At 42.6% G+C, this 18,609-nt stretch overlaps 1 protein-coding gene across 1 annotated transcript in view; it reads left to right on the top strand.

The window, feature by feature from the left end:
- The window catches only part of DNAH10 (dynein axonemal heavy chain 10), a 119,755-nt gene that overhangs the window by 29,278 nt on the left and 71,868 nt on the right, over positions 1–18,609 (top strand). Inside the window, exons 17-27 of the mRNA XM_081892744.1 lie at positions 2,289–2,453; positions 3,422–3,629; positions 4,629–4,785; positions 5,931–6,407; positions 7,963–8,121; positions 9,718–9,834; positions 9,920–10,022; positions 12,628–12,806; positions 16,364–16,575; positions 17,316–17,472; positions 17,574–17,807. Coding sequence (XP_081748870.1) covers positions 2,289–2,453; positions 3,422–3,629; positions 4,629–4,785; positions 5,931–6,407; positions 7,963–8,121; positions 9,718–9,834; positions 9,920–10,022; positions 12,628–12,806; positions 16,364–16,575; positions 17,316–17,472; positions 17,574–17,807 — 2,168 coding nt within the window. The remainder of the gene's footprint in view (positions 1–2,288; positions 2,454–3,421; positions 3,630–4,628; positions 4,786–5,930; positions 6,408–7,962; positions 8,122–9,717; positions 9,835–9,919; positions 10,023–12,627; positions 12,807–16,363; positions 16,576–17,315; positions 17,473–17,573; positions 17,808–18,609) is intronic.

Consider the following 18,609-nt stretch of genomic DNA (forward strand, 5'->3'; position numbering starts at 1 on the left):
AGCCGCTTAACAGCTGATCCGCTAAGCCGCTTATCAGCTGATCCGCTAAGCCGCTTAACAGCTGATCCGCCAAGCCGCTAAGCTGCTTATCAGCTGATCCGCTAAGCCGCTTATCAGCTGATCCGCTAAGCCGCTTATCAGCTGATCCGCTAAGCCGCTTATCAGCTGATCCGCTGAGCCACTTATCAGCTGATCCGCTAAGCCGCTAATAGCGCTAATCCGCTAAGCCGCTAATGGGCTTGCTTCGCAAGATGAAAAAACCGCAAGACCAAGAGACTCGCGGAATGGATTCTTTTCGTCTTGCGAGGCACCACTGTACAGTAATTATTCTTTTTTCTTTTCTTTTTAAATATAACAGAGGAAAAAAGAAGTACCATCAGCTGCCATTAACAATAAAATCATTCCAACAATGCTGAGTTAAACATATAAATGAATAAAGGCTGTATGTATGTCCAAATAGGTATCCAAGTAAGGTTCATGGGTATAAGCTGTACCTTGTTGTATAGTAATTAAAGAAACAATAACACATTTTTAGTTCTTCTTAAAAAAGAATGGATATAGTGGCCCTCCTGATGCTATTGGACTCCCAGCTCTCCTCAGTCCCAGCCATCTTGGCCAGTGGTCTGGGATGATGGGAGTAGAAGTCCATAGAATCATAGAATGGTAGAGACCCAAGGGTCATCTAGTACAACTCCCTGCAATGCAGGACTCTCAGCTAAAGCATCCGTGACAGATGGCCATCCAACCTCTGCTTAAAAACCTCCAAGGAAGGAGAGTCCACAGCCTTCCCAAGGAGACTGTTTCACTGTCAAACAGCTCTTACTGTCAGAAAGTTTTTCCATACGGTGGTGCCTCGCAAGACGAAATTAATCCGTTCTGCGAGTCTCTTCGTCTTGTGGTTTTTTCGTCTTGCGAAGCACGGCTATTAGCGGCTTAGCGGCTACTAGCGGCTTAGCGGCTATTAACGGCTTAGCGGCTTTAAGAAAAAGGAAACAAACAAGCAAGCCCATAGGGAAATTCGTCTAGCGAAGTGACGCAAAAACCGAAAAACCCTTTCGTCTTGCGCGATTTTCTTTTTGCGAGGCATTCGTCTTGCGGGGCACCACTGTATGTTTAGTGAGAATCTCCTTACTTGTAATTTGTAGCTGTCCCTCCGAAGAACTAATTATACTGGTGCCAACTTTGCTATATCTTAGAGCAGAGCTTTCCAAACTGTGTGTCGCAACATGTTAGTGTGTCAGCTGCAGTATGTAGGTGTGTCGTGCGAATGCTCCCCGTACTCCTCCCAGGGCTGGAAAGGAGTTAGTTAACCTCCAGTTTGCTAGTAAAACTAAATTACTGCACTGTGAAATGAAGCTTGTCTAAAAAGTGTGTCACCAACATGAAAGGTTTGGAAAGCTCTGTCTTAGTGTAGGTCTCAGAATGGTTTCGTTCACTCCAGCATTTGAGATATTATGTGTGTGTTTTTCAGTCCTTGCTTCGATTAGTTTCAGTCAAATGTATTGGATTGCTATCACTGATACAATATTTTGGATTTTTCTGCTGTTTTTTGTTGACATCCTTGAGGACTTGCTAATGGAAAGCCATGAGAGACATATTTTGAATGCAGTGCATACATAAGGCTCCTGAAGACACACTTGCTTAGGCAAGCATTCTCCTGGACTAAACTTCTGATTCTATTGTTCAACCTGTCTTTTAAATGTTGTATCACATAATTTAACTAAGGATGTTTTAATGCCCAATGGATATGGTATCATGTATTTTAATTATGTATTGATTTTATAGTTGTAAACAGCTTAGAAGCCATGTTGGCATATAAGCAGTATAAGGTAAAGGTACCCCTGCCCGTATGGGCCAGCCGTGTCCGACTCTAGGGTTGTGCGCCCATCTCACTTAAGAGGCCGGGGGCCAGCGCTGTCCGGAGATACCTCCGGGTCACGTGGCCAGCGTGACGAAGCTGCTCTGGCGAGCCGGCACCAGCGCAGCACACAGAAACGCCGTTTACCTTCGCGCTATAAAGCGGTACCTATTTATCTACTTGCACTTAGGGGTGCTTTCGAACTGCTAGGTGGGCAAGAGCTGGGACCAAAAGATGGGAGCTCACCCCACCGTGAGGATTCGAACCGCCAATCATGCGCTCGGCAAGTCCTAGGCACTGAGGTTTTACACACGGCGCCACCCGCGTCCCTTGTAAGCAGTATATAAACTAATAAATAATACATACATACCTGCATACTGGGTGTGGACTATAGACACAATAATGATCTGGACTCCCTTTTGTTTCAAAGGTATTGGTGACTATATTGTGCGATGTACCCAGTCCATTGGGAAGTTTGAGTCACTTGTCCATCAAATTCACAAGAATGCTGAAGACATGTCTAATAAGCTTTTGTTAATAGAATCCACCAATTTATTCAAAAGCCCAGCTTCCAAATTTGAAGATTATCTTCCTGGTAAGCCTGTCTGTTTTTGCTGATTCTAGGCCTTGTACAGTCATTGGTGTGGTGCAGAGAGTCTAGGTTTCAGGTAGATAAATTCACTCTCCATGTAGGAACAGTATTTACGTAATAAGGTGTGAAATGTGATTTGATGTTATTTGTTTCTGCTGCTTGATAATGGATTTAAAGTAAAAACAAAAATCTGCAGTGCACTCTGTATGCTACCATGTACACACCTTTTCTTTGTGAAGAAAATGGCTTGAAGCAGTCCTTGAAGGTCATGTTCACATGAACATGAAGCAAACAGTGTTTCCTGCTTCTCTAGGGGCTATTCAGGAAATTGTTCCAAATATTGTTTTTTAAAAACAATATTTAAGATTTATATATTACTTATTTCTGAAATCTCTAAGCAGTGCACATTAAAATTATAAAAGCATACAATGGTTCAGTGTTCCAACTAGTTGTGTTTTCCTTCAAGACATTCCATTCTACTCTCCCTACCCTTTTCTTTCTTTCTCCCACCCCTCACCAACTGGTACTGTGGCTACTGAACATGTTCAGTCTTCATTGGACTGTTTCAGAGGGAGTTGCCCTTAGGTGTGGGTTTTTTCTACTTCTGCAAACTTTGGAGTCCCTCTTAGTTTGCTAATATCTCCCTCTTGTTTCTCTTTAGTCCCATTTCGGCTACATACCCACCATAACTCTGCACTTGAGTTTGCTATTTGTATGTGAGTAGTTATGAAGAAACCTTGAAAATGAAAGCTGGTATTCCAGTGGCTCCTCTAGATATTATTTTACCCACACATTGTGTTAACGGGCACCTAAGAAAGTCTAAAGAGTTATCCCTGGTACTGAAGCTGTAACTTGTATGAATTCCAAATAACTCTTCATGTGGAGTGAATTTTTCAAGGAGAATCCCAGCATATTATCTTGTACATTTGTTAGCAACTGACAAATCTTAATTTTGCTACCCACCTTGGCAGGGGCGAAAGAATACTTTGAATACATTAAGCATGAAAGATCCAGGGATGTTGAACATATGGTACACAAGTACATTTCCATTGGCCCCCTGCTAACAAAAATGGAGGGGCTTATTGTGAACACAAACACTGGCAGGGCCTCAAGACTGGTTCATTATTATGCCTTTTGGGAAAAGAAAGTTTACCAGAGCTTGACGACCCTGATTCTCAAGTAAGTCTGTTTGAACATATTTCTTACTCTTCTGTCTAGTTGTTTGCTCTCTGAGTGCAACTTTCATTCATCTTTCCCTGGTTGGTGTGCAGGAGACACCCAGTAAAGAGTAGGTTAGCATCACCCACCACTTAGGCAAAGCCTGTTCATATGACATAGCTTTGCCAACTAGGCTCAACTCCTGAATCCCTGCCCCAGTTCCTTTTCCTAGGTCAAATCTCCTGCTATTTCCCTGTTTTATCTTTCCTAGTTTCCCTCAACATCTCCTTTGGTTAGCTGAGTCAAGTTCTGCTCTTTAGGTAAAGGGACCCCTGACCGTTAGGTCCAGTCGCGGACGACTCTGGGGTTGCGGCACTCATTTCGCTTTATTGGCCAAGGGAGCCGGCATACCGCTTCCGGGTCATGAGGCCAGCATGACTAAGCCGCTTCCTTCGAACCAGAACAGCGCACGGAAACGCCGTTTACCTTCCCGCCGGAGTGGTACCTATTTATCTACTTGCACTTTGATGTGCTTTCGAACTGCTAGGTGGGCAGGAGCAGGGACCAAGCAATGGGAGCTCACCCCGTCGCGGGGATTTGAACCGCCGACCTTCTGATTGGCAAGTCCTAGGCTCTGTAGTTTAACCCACAGTGCCACCTGCTCTTTACTGCATGCCAATTGGGGAAGGAATATTGTGCAGTTCTTATGCATGTTCTTTCCAAGGAGTCCTCAGGGATACTCCTGCAGTTAGCCATTGGATGTTCTTCATGTTCATTTTTATCAGGATTGCTTGGAAGGGGCTTTGCCCTTCACATTCCTTTTGTTCTACACATGTCATACTCTGGGGCTGACTCAGCTCCTGTTGGAACTGTGTCAGGGGCTTTTGAGCTGAGCATAGTCTACAAAGCTTATTGGCATAGGTGGTGGGGGATATTAACCCGCTCTTTACTGGACACATCATGCACATTTCCTGGAAGGAACATCAATGATAAGTGCCAATGTTCTGTTTCTCTTTGCAGAAATTTGCAGTCTTTCAATGCCGCTGTGACAGGGAATACCCCTCTCTTTCAAGCAGAAACAATTTTATCAGCTCCTGAAATCATCCTCCAGCCAAATGCTCCTGAAATTGAAAAAATGTGTGTACAATGCATTCGAGACTGTGTGGAAGTTACTAAAGTGAGTATTCTGTGTCAATTTGCAATGAGGTCTAGGTGAATTTCTTTTTCCTTGATTTATGTAACAAGACAGTAGAATACCATGCTACCTACAATGATTTAGGGACATTAAAATTAAATATGCATGGTTCAATTAGGTATATTTCATCAAGATACAGATTTACAGACCAGAAGAAGTCAGTGAAATGATGTAGCCTGATTTTTGTATGAGGTATAATCCAGCCTCCTGGTTAAAAATATAAGTGTTTTAGTAGTGGGATCCTCAGTCTGTTACTTGTGCAACCTGCCCCTTTAGGAGAAAATAATCTTCCTGGCTACACTTCCATTCATTAGGCCAAGAATAAGTTTGGGTATGAACTGGTGAGGGAAGGATCACTCATAAGTGTTCAGCAAATGAATGACCCACTGTTCAAATCAATGCTTTGAAATACTGCATTAAGGCTGGCTCCATTGGACCAGGACATTATCAAGGAATTGATAGAAATGGAGTCAAGCGGAACAGTTATTAAGTGAGCAGATAACAATCAGCAGTGACTTCGAAGGAGGAGAAATCCCGAGGAAGGGACCAGGAGGATCAACAAAGTTATATGATCTCATAAGGGTGACAAAGAAAAAGGAGCACGAGGGAGGGGGAAGAGGAGCACAGGACAGGAGTTTGATAAGAGAGGTCAAAAAAAAAAAATCCTTCCAGTAGCACCTTAAAGACCAACTAAGTTAGTTCTTGGTATGAGCTTTCGTGTGCATGCACACTTCTTCAGATACACATGCACACGAAAGCTCATACCAAGAACTAACTTAGTTGGTCTTTAAGGTGCTACTGGAAGGAATTTTTTTTGTTTTGACTATGGCAGACCAACACGGCTACCTATCTGTAACTGATAAGAGAGGTGTTGGCAAGAGAGTGGAAAGGAAGGAGTAGAATTTCAGGAGTGGCAATGCAAACCCTGAAGGGTAAGGAAAACAGAATGTGATGTATTGAGAGAGCAGGAAGGGCCTTGAGTTATGGGAGTCTAGCAGAGACCTCTGTCTTCTCATATTGCTATGCTGGCATCACTGATGCAAATGCAACTGATCTCCATGATAGCACCCCCTCCCCTTGCTGATGCAAAACCTGATACTCAATAAGGTCTTTTGTCTTCTCTGTAGCATTTTGTTCGCTGGATGCATGGCACCTGCATTGATTGTCCACCACAGCAAACTGGTGACGACGAACCCATCATCTTTAGTTTCTTTAGCGACATCTCCCAGAATCCTTTAATCATTGAGCAGGCCATCCTTATTTCTCAGAACATGCACAAGCTTCTGGGCTCCCTCACAAAATACCTGAACCGGTGGAAGAGGTACCGCCCTCTATGGAAGTTAGACAAGGCCATTGTTATGGAAAAGTTTGCTGCCAAAAAGCCAGCCTGTGTCGTCTTTGATGACAAGTTGCAGTTCTACCTGAAGGTAGCCCAAGAAGTGATGCAGCAGCCCATGGTTAAAGACGAGCAGTGCATTCGCCTTCAGCTCGAACCTTTGGCTTCTACAGTGCAAGAAACTGCTAAAGGCTGGATGGCTTCACTCGGGAAACTGCTCAACGAATCAGCCAAAGAGGCACTTTACGAACTCCAAGAAAATATTGAAGTAAGAAACTATTTGACTGGCAATGAATCATTTTTATCAGGGGTAGTTAAGCAGTGGTCATCCAGAGGTTCTTGGGTGCCCACTTCCCATCAGCCACTACCACCATGGCCAGTGCTCAGGGATGGTGGGAGCCACATCTGAAAGGCCAAAAGCTGTAAAATGCCCTTATCAGCTCTACTGCCCAGTTAAGTCTGCAGAATATGGTCGGGTGGATGGGGGAATGGATACAGAAGGATGTAGCGAAGCTTCGATAATTTTCTATAATTTGTTGGTGTGTTAAGTCCACTCTTCTTTCATTTGGGCAAGGGAGAGTAGTTGAAGGGGATAGCTTGTTCTTCTGAAAGCTTGCTTAAATTGTACCATGGCTCCACAGGCAAGCAGTTCCTTCTCTTGTTAACCCTTTCCGTCTCCCTAAAACATTTCTATGTTCTTTCTTCAAAAGTTCCCATATTTTATTAGTCTCTGTCATCTTTGTACCATCTCTCAGACACTCCAAAGGTGTTCACACTTTTTCTGACTGTACAGCATATTACCCACTGACTTCTTTCAGTAAAATAACATAAGGGAAAAATAGTGAATGCAAGGCCATAGAAGAGGAAAGACAACACGTCTTCAATCCATACCAACAATACTGTATCCAAAAATATCTACAACTAGAATTGAAGCTCTGGGGCCAGCAGCAGGCTGGAGGACATGTGGGAAAGTGGCTCACCATCTTACCACTGCATCTAAACACTGCCCCAGGGACTGTATGGCCTCTCCTAATTCAGATGTTATGGGGGGAAAAAGCTAAGTGTTATCAGCATACTGATGGTACCTCACCCTGAATCTCCTGATGACTGCTTCCAGTGGCTTCAGATAAATACTAAATAGCATTGGGAATAAGATAAGTAGCTGCCAATGCTACTGTCTGGACTTAGTCCCAAATGTAGGACCGGAACCACCCAAAAATAGTGCCCCAAATTCCCATTCCCTGGAGCTGGTCCAGGAGAATGCCATGGTATCGAAAGCTGACGAGATCAAGAAACAGGAGCAAGGTTGCAATCCCCCTGCTTCACCCTTTGCAGAGGTCATTCCACTGGGGTTGATGTAGCCCTGATACTAGCTGGCTTGATTTCTAAACCATGGTGGTGCATAAATTGTTGCAATCCACTTCCTGCCACTTATATAACAAACAAATATTGTAACCACAATACACGTTATTTTTCCAGCCCCAAGCTACTTCAATTTCATATTCTTGCATAATATACTGTATTTTTCGCTCTATAACATGCACCCGACCATAACATGCACGTAGTTTTTAGAGGAGGAAAATCCGTAGGCATGCCACCCGTAGGCATTCCCTCCATAACACGCACAGACATTTCCCCTTACTTTCTAGGAGGAAAAAAGTGAGTGTTATGGTGCAAAAAATACGGTAGTTTGCTGCAAGATCCTGAGGATCTATAATTGTATTTTTCATGAACAAATCATCGCTTAGTTAATGATACTGATGAATTATTGAAAGTATTTTCAGCTAAATGTTTCTTTCTTTTTAATGAACCATTCTCCCCAGAGATTATCGCATAACCTTAAGACAACTCCCAGTACCCTGGAAGATCTCAAATTCGTCTTGGGCACAATTGCCGAGATCAAAGATATGTCTCTAGAAGTGGAACTTAAATACTTGGATATTCGTGAGCGATACCGTACCCTTGAAATGTATAATATTCCTGTAAGTGAAATGCTGCAGCATTCGTGATAAGTACTGCAGAATCTCAAGATAACCTTGCTCTATAATTTCCATTTGTTGGACTGGGAGGATGGGACTTTTTTGAAAGTCTCATGTCCCCAGACCTAATGAGTCACAGGCAATCAGGGAATTGTTGAAGGACCAGGTCTGAGTCATACACTGGACCTCAGAGTTTGGCAAATCTGGGATCATTCTTAGACAGGCTTCCTCAAATTCGGCCCTCTAGATGTTTTGAGACTACAATTCCCATCATCCCTGACCACTGGTCCTGCTAGCTAGGGATCATGGGAGTTGTAGGCCGAGCTTGAGGAAGCCTGTTCTTAGGGAATCTGCGCTGATTTATATGACAGTAAATTATTGTGGGAATGGGCTCAGTGGTGAAGTGCCAGCTTTGCATGCAAAAAGTGGCAGGTTCAGTCACTGGCATCTCTGGTTTAAAGAGGGAGATGATCAAGACCCTTTTCTCCTGGAAAGTTGCTGCTAGGCAGTGCGAGATGGGATGGACAAATAGTCTGACTTGGTATTGATGCACATGAACAAAATGGGCAAGATGATGAATTGCAGGGTCACACTAGACCCTACAGGGCATGCATGTGTAATAGCCTGCTTTTCTACTTGCAACTGCAATGACTTGGGAGTGTGAAGACATAGCCAGGGAGAGAAGGGTTAAACAACCCCTTTCTGTCCTCCTCACTTATGTTCTGCTCATATTTGCAGCCTTCAAATTTGTAACATCTAGTAGTTTAGTCTACAACTTTAACTCATGAGCTACTTCAATTAGGATTTGCTTGACTTGGTTCTGGGTCATGTGATTCTTTCCCAACTCAGCTATTCCAGGCTAAGGTGCAACAAGAATGTTGATGGGAAAGAGCCACCTCAATAAGCAAAGCTGGTACTGCATGTTAGAAGTGCAGCAGCAAAGATAATTCAGTTAGTAACTTAAAAATTCATTCTATTAGTGTTAAAGACCTGAACTAAGGCTCAAACTAAGAAAGACAAAATCTCTCTGTTCATTTCTCCTTAAATTAGACACTGTTGTTGCTAAGTAAAGTGTTATAAAGGGTTTTGGTTTCTCTGGCATCCAACTGTGTTGTTTAAGTGACTTTGCAGTGCAGTGGATCTGAGAAATCCAGCATGGCAAAAGGAATCCAAATGCAGGGAGCTCTTGAAAGTAGGATGGCAGAATACAGATTGGTTTGTGTGTTCTATAATAACAACATGGATTGGCTTGTTTGGGAATTTAGAGGGCTGTTGCAGATAGAGACCTTGAGGATAAGTGAGTTGGTAGAGCATGAGACTCTTAATCTCAGGGTTGTGGGTTTTCACATTGGGTGAGATCTTCCTGCATTGCAGGGGGTTGCACTAGATGACCCTCATGGTCCCTTCTATGATTCTAAGAGGGCAGGTTGTTGCTAGCAGTTCTCAAAGAAGAACCATTCATTTGTATGAAGTGTCAGAGTAACAAAATGTCTTGTGAGTGACTCCCCAGATATCATTCTGGGCTGCACGCTAGCAGATTTAGACACGATCTGGAGCCTCAGACACACTTTTAAAAACTGAAATATTATTTTGCTTTAGACAACAGAAGAAGAACAGCAGTTGGTGGAAAAGATGAAGCTAATGTGGGATACACTTTTTAATGATGCAGCAGCAGTTGATCATAGCCTTGGAAGCATCAAAAAGACATTTACTGAGGTACTGTTCCTTTAACGTATATTGTAGAATCGGATGAATGCATTTGGAAGAGGAGCTAAACTAATTTGGTTCATATTCCCTCTAGATCACAAGGGAGCAGATTGCAAACTACAGTAAGGAAATTGATGATTTTTACCATAGGTTTATCACTGAAGGACCAGGTTCTGTTGGTGAGAATCTTGACAGAGGTAAGAATGTGTGCGGGTTAGTGCTCCTCTTATTAGGCAGCTGGAATAAACAATGGATAATGTTGCAGTGGCCCGGAATTCTTCAGACCTTCTTACACGAGAATATAAACACCACGGGTTTCCGGCCATGCTTACAAATCAATGGTGGTTGTTCTTCGTAGCCCTCTGGGGGCTGTGAAGAAGTTCAGGCCTGGGGGGTTGACTGTATCCTGCAGTGCCACGTAATCCTGTGTCTGCCAACTTGAAAGGCAGAATGGGAGTGACCTGGGAGTCTGTCCCTGCCATGGATGAGCCTCGGCATGATTTGTGGAGGGTTTCTGGATAATTTCTGGATAAAAGATAATTTCTGGATAAAAGATAATTTCTGGATAAAAAATGACTTTTATAAGACACTTGAAGAAATTCTGTTTGAATATATGAATGAAAAGATAATCCTGATGGGAGTAGCTTCCCTGGAATGGGTTAGAAATATAAGAAAAAGTGATACAAAAGAAGGGAAGCTACCCAAGGCCTTTTTTCAGATGACAGACAATTTAAGTCTAATTGATATGTGGAGAGAAAAACACTTACTGTACAGACAGTTCACATTTTATTTGAGTGTGCAAGCAAAATAGACGCTGTATGGCTTTCTAAAAAATTGTATATTAAGGTAAAGAAGGTAGAAATTCTACCTTGGACATTATCAGATCACGACTCATTGTGGAATTAAGAACAGCACAAAATTTCCCAATGAGATGGAGATTGTGATGGTTATATGGGGTTGCTTGTGCGTAAGTTGCCGCCACTCCTGGCTAGGTTGCCTGGTTAAACCCTTTCCTGGCTGGACCGCCCTTCACTTCGTGGCTGTTTCAGTCGCTAGCAGAATCCGTGAGTGGGCGTTTCTTGAACTTCTTCCAGCAAAGAAGTTCTTTGACGCCAAGTCTACGCCTACTTTCCCTGCGCGGAAGTCTTCTGCGCAGGGTGGGTGTGGGTAGCGGAGGACCCGTGCTCTCCCCGCTGGTCTCCAGCGAAGAGTCCTGGAGCCCCCTCTCCGATTCCCCCATTCGCCCCCCTTTATCCCTGGTGTTACGCTGATTTCCTTCCCCAGCCGATGAGTTCCCTCTCTCCCTGCTGGGCCCTTCTCCGGCATCACTTGGGAGCCTTGCCTCCACTTCTGGCTCTGATGTCAGTTCCCTGACAGAGATTAAATGAGAATTTATTAAATGATCAAGGAATATTAGAAAAGGGGGGAAATACAAAAGGATTATTTTGAAGTTAGTTTAAATCAGGAGACAATTCTAAAGGTAGTATGGGATGCGAGCAATCTGAACATGCAAGTTTTTTTTAAAAAAAATTTGCATACCAAAAAAAGAAGAGAGTTGAAAAAGCAGGAAATTTTACAAGAAAGAAAAAGAATAAATTCTCCTTGAAAAGAGATAGTGAAATGGGATACTAAAATATTGCAAACAGTTTTCAATTATAATAAATCAAGAAGTAGAGTGGGAAATTAAATATTTAAAACAGAAGCAATTTGGAAAAAGCTAACAAACCAGGAAAATTATTAGCATGGCAAATAAAGGAAAGAGAAGAAAAATCCTGTATAAATAAAATTAATACAGGAAGGTAGATTTTTGGAAAACCCTAAAGAAATAAGAGATCAGTTTATGAGTTTCTATAGATAATTATATTGAGCTAAACAGAGAATACTAAAATACCAAAAGATAAAATGTTAATCCTGAATGGACTGGTGACAATGATGGAGATCTGGAAAGCTCTGTTCTGTCCAGGTGAAACTAGGGATGGGTGAATCTGTCAATTTCAGTTTCTATTTTTCCAGTCTTAAATTCAGTTCCTGACATTTCCACAGCAATTTGCAAATTTTAGTTAAAATTATCTTCCTTAAAATTTATCAACATTTTAGTGCAATTTTATCCTAATACATTTATATGAGAATAATTTTGGCTAATAATAAGCATTTTTGCAAGCAATTTCAGCTAGTATAATGCATTCTTGAATGTTATTTTCACTAATATATATATATATATATATATATATATATATATATATATATATGCATGCTTACGCACATTTTATGCTAAATTTGTACATATTACCCATGTGGAAAAGTGCATTGCAAAATTCTGAAAATGTGAGTTTCAAGGAAAAGGTGAGTTTTGGTTTTCATATTCCTTTTGGAAAGTGTGCATTAGGTAAGTATGTCTTTAAGTGTGAACTGAATAAAAATTATCCTAAGTCTCTGTTGGGACTCACTATGGCCTCAGTTGAACTTAGAGGGCACTGTAGAAGAAAACACCCAGAGCTTGCTTGCATCTGTCCATTGGAAGAGAAGATCAGTAATGGGGACCAAACTTTCTCATAGGGAAACTTGTTTCCCGTTACTGATCTTTTCATTGAGAATCTGCTGGTAGATTTCCTGGGAAAGTGTTCTGGGCCAGAATGTGTTTTGTACAAGAAGCAAAAAGCACAGTTAGACCTGACCTGAGCTTCTGTTGTGGATCAGATCTTGTAGAGATTTCACCTATGGGGATGTCTATAGCTAAGAGTGCTACATATGGTGACTATTACTCATCCCTTGATGCCATATATTCTCTATTGCCATCTGCAGGGTTAGAGCTCATGGTAGTTTTTGAAAAAGAACTGGAGAAGCATGAGAAAAATCGTCAGGAACTGGCAAATGCTGAAAAACTATTTGACCTTCCAATCACAATGTACCCTGATTTAATGAAAATCCAGAAGGAGATGAAGGGCCTGAGGCAGATCTATGATATTTACAAGTTGCAGCGAGTAAGTGGGTTTGTTTTAAATAAATGTGTGTGTGTGTATGTATATATATACCGTAGATTCCGGCGTATAAAATGACTTTTTAAACCGTGAAAAGAGGTTAAAAAGTCAGGGGTCGCCTTATACGCCGGGTATGGAGCCCGCCCACTGCTGCTTCGGAAGCTGCCAAAGCTGCCCAGCGATGCTAAGCCGGCTTCGCTGGGCGGCTTCCTCCCAGCGCGTAGCTGCCCAGTGTGTTAGGCGACTGGGCGTATAAGACAAACCCCCAAATTGGCAGCTGCCAATTTGGGAGGTCGTCTAATACGCCCAGCCGCCTAATATGCCGCAATCTACGGTATATATATATAGAGAGAGAGAGAGAGAGAGAGTTTTCTCATAGCTGAGGGCTTTGTCTGAATCACAGAAGGTTCATGCTTCAAATCTCACACCAGGTCAGTGGCGCCGTGTTGTGCTCAACATTGGGGGGTCCTGTTGCACATGCATGGCATCACATGTGTGACGCCCCCGCAAACCTGACCAGGTCAACTCAGCCCACCATCCCCCACCTACTACCACCTGCCTTACCTTTGTGAAATGGACACAAGGGGCAAAAATGTTTCACCCTGCATGTCCTTGACAGAGATTGCCAGTGCGCCTTCTGGGGAGGTGCTCTAGTGTTCATCAAAGGGACACACAGGGGGAAGATGCTTTGCACTGCTACATCCCTGGGGAGCCTCAAAAGGACGCAGCATCTTGGTCCTGGTGCGTCCTTTTGAGGATTGCAACAAAATTTTGGGGGCCCCCTTCTTGAAAGTATTGGGGGCTGGCCCCCATATCCCCACATAGATGGCATACCTGCACAAAATTGCAGTGTATGGCCTATTTCAGTCCAACCATCTGTAAGCAGGGGCTCGGTCCATTGGGTAGAGAAAGTCAAATGGAATTATCTACTATCTGTACATTAAGCTTTAAAAATAAGAGTGCTTTCTGGACTGGTAGGGGAGAGCAGTACCTTTTTAGGGTGTGTCTACACTGTATTTTGAACAGGTTTTGCATTGTATGTAGCTGCAGGTATTTATTTTATTACATTTGAATCCCTCAGTTCATCAGAGATTGGCTTCCAAAGCAACTTATAACAAATTAAAGTCTTGGTGTGTGCACGGTAGTCACTTCTGTCCTTTGACAGTTGGTAATATAATCCAGGTTCCAGGTTTTTCTCTCCAGAGGGAAAGTTCAGGAGAAACAGTGGGTGGACTTGGAGGCTAGTTGGTGACAGCTAGTACTGTATACACAACATCTAGACTTCTATCTAGAGATAGATGTATGTCTGTTTCTGGTTTATCAATCTTTCATGTACAGGCAGCGTTCAAGGTCATCATGCAGGATGGTGGAGTGCACATAAACCTGCTCCACCCTGCTACGACACTGCCCCACCTTGCCTCCTTTTTCAGCTACTAGTAGGTTGCCACGATGTGCGCATGCATGGTCATGCATCAATTGTATGTATGTTAATCAGTTGTTTCCTCTACATCATTCATAATTCTGTCCCATCCCATTTCCACATTTGTCTCTGCTGTCTGTACAAGGATTTGTTTTTAAGATAAATATTTTATCACAAAATATATATATCAGTGTGAAGATTTCTAAATATATTTTACACTAATACATTTCTTTGTGCATTTTGGTACTTTTTAAAAAAGTGAGAACTGTATTGCAAAACTTCAGAAACGTGAAAGCTGAAGGATAATTATATTCCAGTCTGTTTATTAGTTCAGAAGGTACAAATTAGCTCAATTCTCTTAAAAGTGTAGACCAAACAAAATCATCCTACGTTCCCAGTTCTTACCCTGATCAGCACTTCCAGGTTTTTATGTGCAATGCTTTGTACATTCTCTTTTTTGGCCAGAGTCTACTCACCTTTCCTACTCAACAATGTCTGCAAGAGTGTTTGTTTGTGTGTGTGTATGTGTGTGTGTGTGTGTGTGTGTGTGAGAGAGAGAGAGAGAGAGAGAGAGAGAGAGAGAGAGAGAAGGGTATACACCTTCTATAAATTGGTTCAGATCTAATTGTTTTGATCCATTAAACCAGGCATAGGCAAATTCCAGCTCTCCAGATGTTTGGGACCACAATTCCCATCATCCTTAGCTAACAGGACCAGTGGTCAGGGATGATGGGCATTGTAGTCCCAAACATCTGGAGGGCCGGAGTTTGCCTATGCCTGCATTAAACCATGTGAATGAGCCATGTGGCCATGCAATTCCTCACCTCTTCTCCCTTATATTGTGTTCCTTAATTCAAAACTTCCAAGGTTTCTTAAAGTACAATTTTCAATAGAACCAGGAAATTAGTTTGAGCAATCCTTGCTAACCAGGACATCAAACTAGTTTGATTCTGGTTTTATACTCTGGTTTGTAGGACCATGACAACTCCAGTGTTCCATTTCAGATGTCACAGCAAACATTAGACATATTGAATTAAGGTGGATTACAGAAGGGGAAAGGAAACAAAGTGGGAACATGCAGGCAGGCAGCTCACTCCTAGTCTGATGTAGGGTTCTTAGACTGACTTTGTTATGACTTAGCCAGACCTCTACTTCCTTCTCAGCGCCTGGAAGCTATGTCTAGTTTTTGAAAAATAGACTGTCCCACCTGTTTTTCTTTTTATGAATTCAAGAACTGGCAGAGGAGGAGGAAAGGACTAGAAGTCTCCACCATTTCTCTGGCCATCAGACTTGATAGTTTAATAATAATAATAGTAATAATAATAATAATAATAATAATAATAATAATAATAATAATAATAATAAATGATGTAAAACTGTTGTGAATTTATACCATCAAGAGCAATAAATGTGTTTGCAATATTTCTCCCTTTTCACTTTTTGGCTTGACAGATTTTCCCCCTCAGCTAATTAGAATTTACCAAGGGAATTATTATTATCATCCATGTGTCTCTTGTAAATTCCTTGTTGAGGTGAATAAGGGAACATTTGCTTTAAAGATCTACTTAGCCTAGGCCTGGCGTTCTTAATCTTTTCTTCATAAAAATAAAATAAAATAAAAATCTCTGTCTAATCAGCAAGATACTGTTACAAAAGCCTGGTACCTGCCCCTCTCTCTGCCAAGCAGTGGCAAGAGTTCATGGGGCTACAGGCAAACACACAGTGTCTGTGTCCCTTTGGAAACTGTCGTGCTTTAAGAAATATGGTTTATTCACCTATTTGCACCTTCAGTCTGCATGGAGGGGGTCCAGATCTTACAGTCATTCCAAGAGGCAGCAGCATAAGATTGATCTCAGCCCTTCCACCTCCTTCCCAGAAACCCCTTGCCCTCCCCCAGAGCAGTTACATTGGCAACCTTCCAAATCCCTAGTCTGTGGTCACACCTGGGGCAAGAAGTTATCTTTTCTTGTTAACAGCCCTCAATGGCTCTCTATTGTTCCTAGCTTGGCCAGGCTACCCAAGAATTCCTTTGCAGCTTATATTCCTCCCTTCATACCACAAATAACCAATATCCTAGCATTTATTAATTTTACCCATATCTATAACAATATGTTTCTTATAAGTTATTTCCTGTTTCCAGGCTGCTAAAGAAGAATGGTCTCAGACTCTGTGGGTGAACCTCAATGTGCAGGTGCTGCAGGATGGTATTGAAGGGTATCTAAAAAACCTTCGCAAATTGCCAAAACATGTCCGAAGTGTGCCTGTCGCCTATCATCTGGAAATGAAGATGAAGGCATTTAAGGACTCAATTCCTTTGCTGCTGGATTTGAAAAATGAAGCATTGAGAGAGAGGTTTGATTTCAATTCATTCATATACGGTTGCATGTTAAAGCCAAACATTTCAGTGATTTGAATCTACACCTGATACATTTCACGCCTGTTTCTTACTCTGTGGTGGGCAAAGCTGTCAAAACAGGCAAGTTTTTCTAATTTTGTCTCTGCTGTTCTGGCCAATGCATTTGATGATATTAGAAATTCATGTGGGCATAGAAATATCCTTGCTGCAAAATTCCCATGCTAAGCAGCTACTGAGACTTAATGAATGCCACAACTCTGATATCATTCCACTTTTAGTTCTCTTCTTTTGTAATAAAATTCCTTGCTGTTTTAAATGTCCTCTACAGTGGTTGTTGAACTTAATCCATTCTGGGAGTCCATTCAACTCCCAGAACGGTTCAAAAACCAAGGCGTACTTCCGATTGGCAGCAGGAGCTTTTTGCACTCAATTGGAAGCCATGGAAGCTGTGTTGGACATTTGGCTTCCAAAAAACGGAACACTCACTTTCGGGTGTGCAACATTTGGGAGCCAAAACGTCCATGTACCAAGGCATTTGACAACCACGGTATGGCAGTATATGGACTTTTTTTTGAGGGGGGAGCCTCCAAATGCACACACCACCCTTGTATTTGCATCGCAGTGGCAAGTATGGGTATGGGACCAGGTGCTCCCCAGGGTGTAATGTGCAGTTTTCTCCTAAAGCAACGTATCTTGAACCAAAGCACCTCACTGTTGATCTGCTAACACTTTTCAGGCACTGGAAAGAACTGATGCGTCGAACAAATACATTTTTCGACATGGCAACAGAAACATTCACTCTGGAGAATATGTTTGCCATGGAGCTGCACAAACACATTGATGTTATCAATGAGATAGTTAGTTCTGCTGTGAAGGAACTTGGCATTGAGAAGGTAAAGTTCCCCTTTGCTATTCCTCTTTCTTTAGGGCTCTTACAGCAATAGCTACAGCAAACGGTTACAAACTTTGAATTTATTTTTTTGTCTTCTCATAGGGTGTAAAGGAAATAGTAGAAACCTGGGAGCACATGAAATTTACTGTGCAAAGGTACTTCAAAGGCACTCAGGAACGGGGCTTCATTTTGGGAGCTGTAGATGACATAATTCAGATCCTGGATGACAATGCAGTCAACCTCCAGAGTATTTCGGGGAGCAGATTTGTAGGACCTTTCCTGTCTCTGGTTCACAGCTGGGAAAAAACTCTCTCCTTGATTGGTGAAGTGATTGAGGTAGGGAAGTAAAACAGAGTCTACTTCATGAGTGGTTTTGTAGTCTCTTTCATTTACCTGTTATCGTGTGCCGGGCAATGAAACCCACTGCCCCTTTATCTTAAGCAACAAATACAGAAGGACTCGGACAAGCATCTGGGGCTCAAATTAGGCCACAACTTTATTGATTACAAATGTAAGTGTTTGGCATAGCAATGGGCACATCTGCTACGTCTAGCGCACCTGCTGGAGAAATCTGGGGGTGGTGGCCAAACCTGATAAAGGATCAAAGACCTGACAAGTTTGCCACACTGGGGATTGCTGTGGCCCTCAGCCCCCACCTGGGCAGAAAGACAGAAGTACCTCCCTCAGGATCCTTTTAATGTGATATCCTGCTGCCATGGAATGGTAGGGATGCCGCCTGCGTTTCCCCCTCTGGCAAGAAGAAAGGATCATATCCAATGCCATAACTGCCAAAGTTGTGATGCTTGCTATGAGGAAGGCAAAAAACCCCAGATAGGCCCAATTAGCCTAAGGGCAAAATTCCTCTCTGGCCCCCACTATGGCAACTGAAGTGATCCATAGCAAGGTCAAGCAAATAGCAAAACAAGGGAGGGAGGGACATCTGGAAGGTGACTGCAGTGCCGGGCAAGGCAATTGGCCACTTTATGCTCTGTATGAGTCTCTGTCAGCTCTGCGCCCCCCTCCCTCGAAGCAGCCCCCACTGGCCTGCTTGTGATTGGCCAAATTGAGGCAGGCAAATTAGAAATTCCCTCAGCCGATGGGAGAGGCAGCTGTGTCTCCCAACAGCCATGGGGGCCTA

Source organism: Podarcis melisellensis (genome assembly GCF_964234715.1).
Source record: "Podarcis melisellensis genome assembly, chromosome: 16".
NCBI lineage: Eukaryota > Metazoa > Chordata > Lepidosauria > Squamata > Lacertidae > Podarcis > Podarcis melisellensis.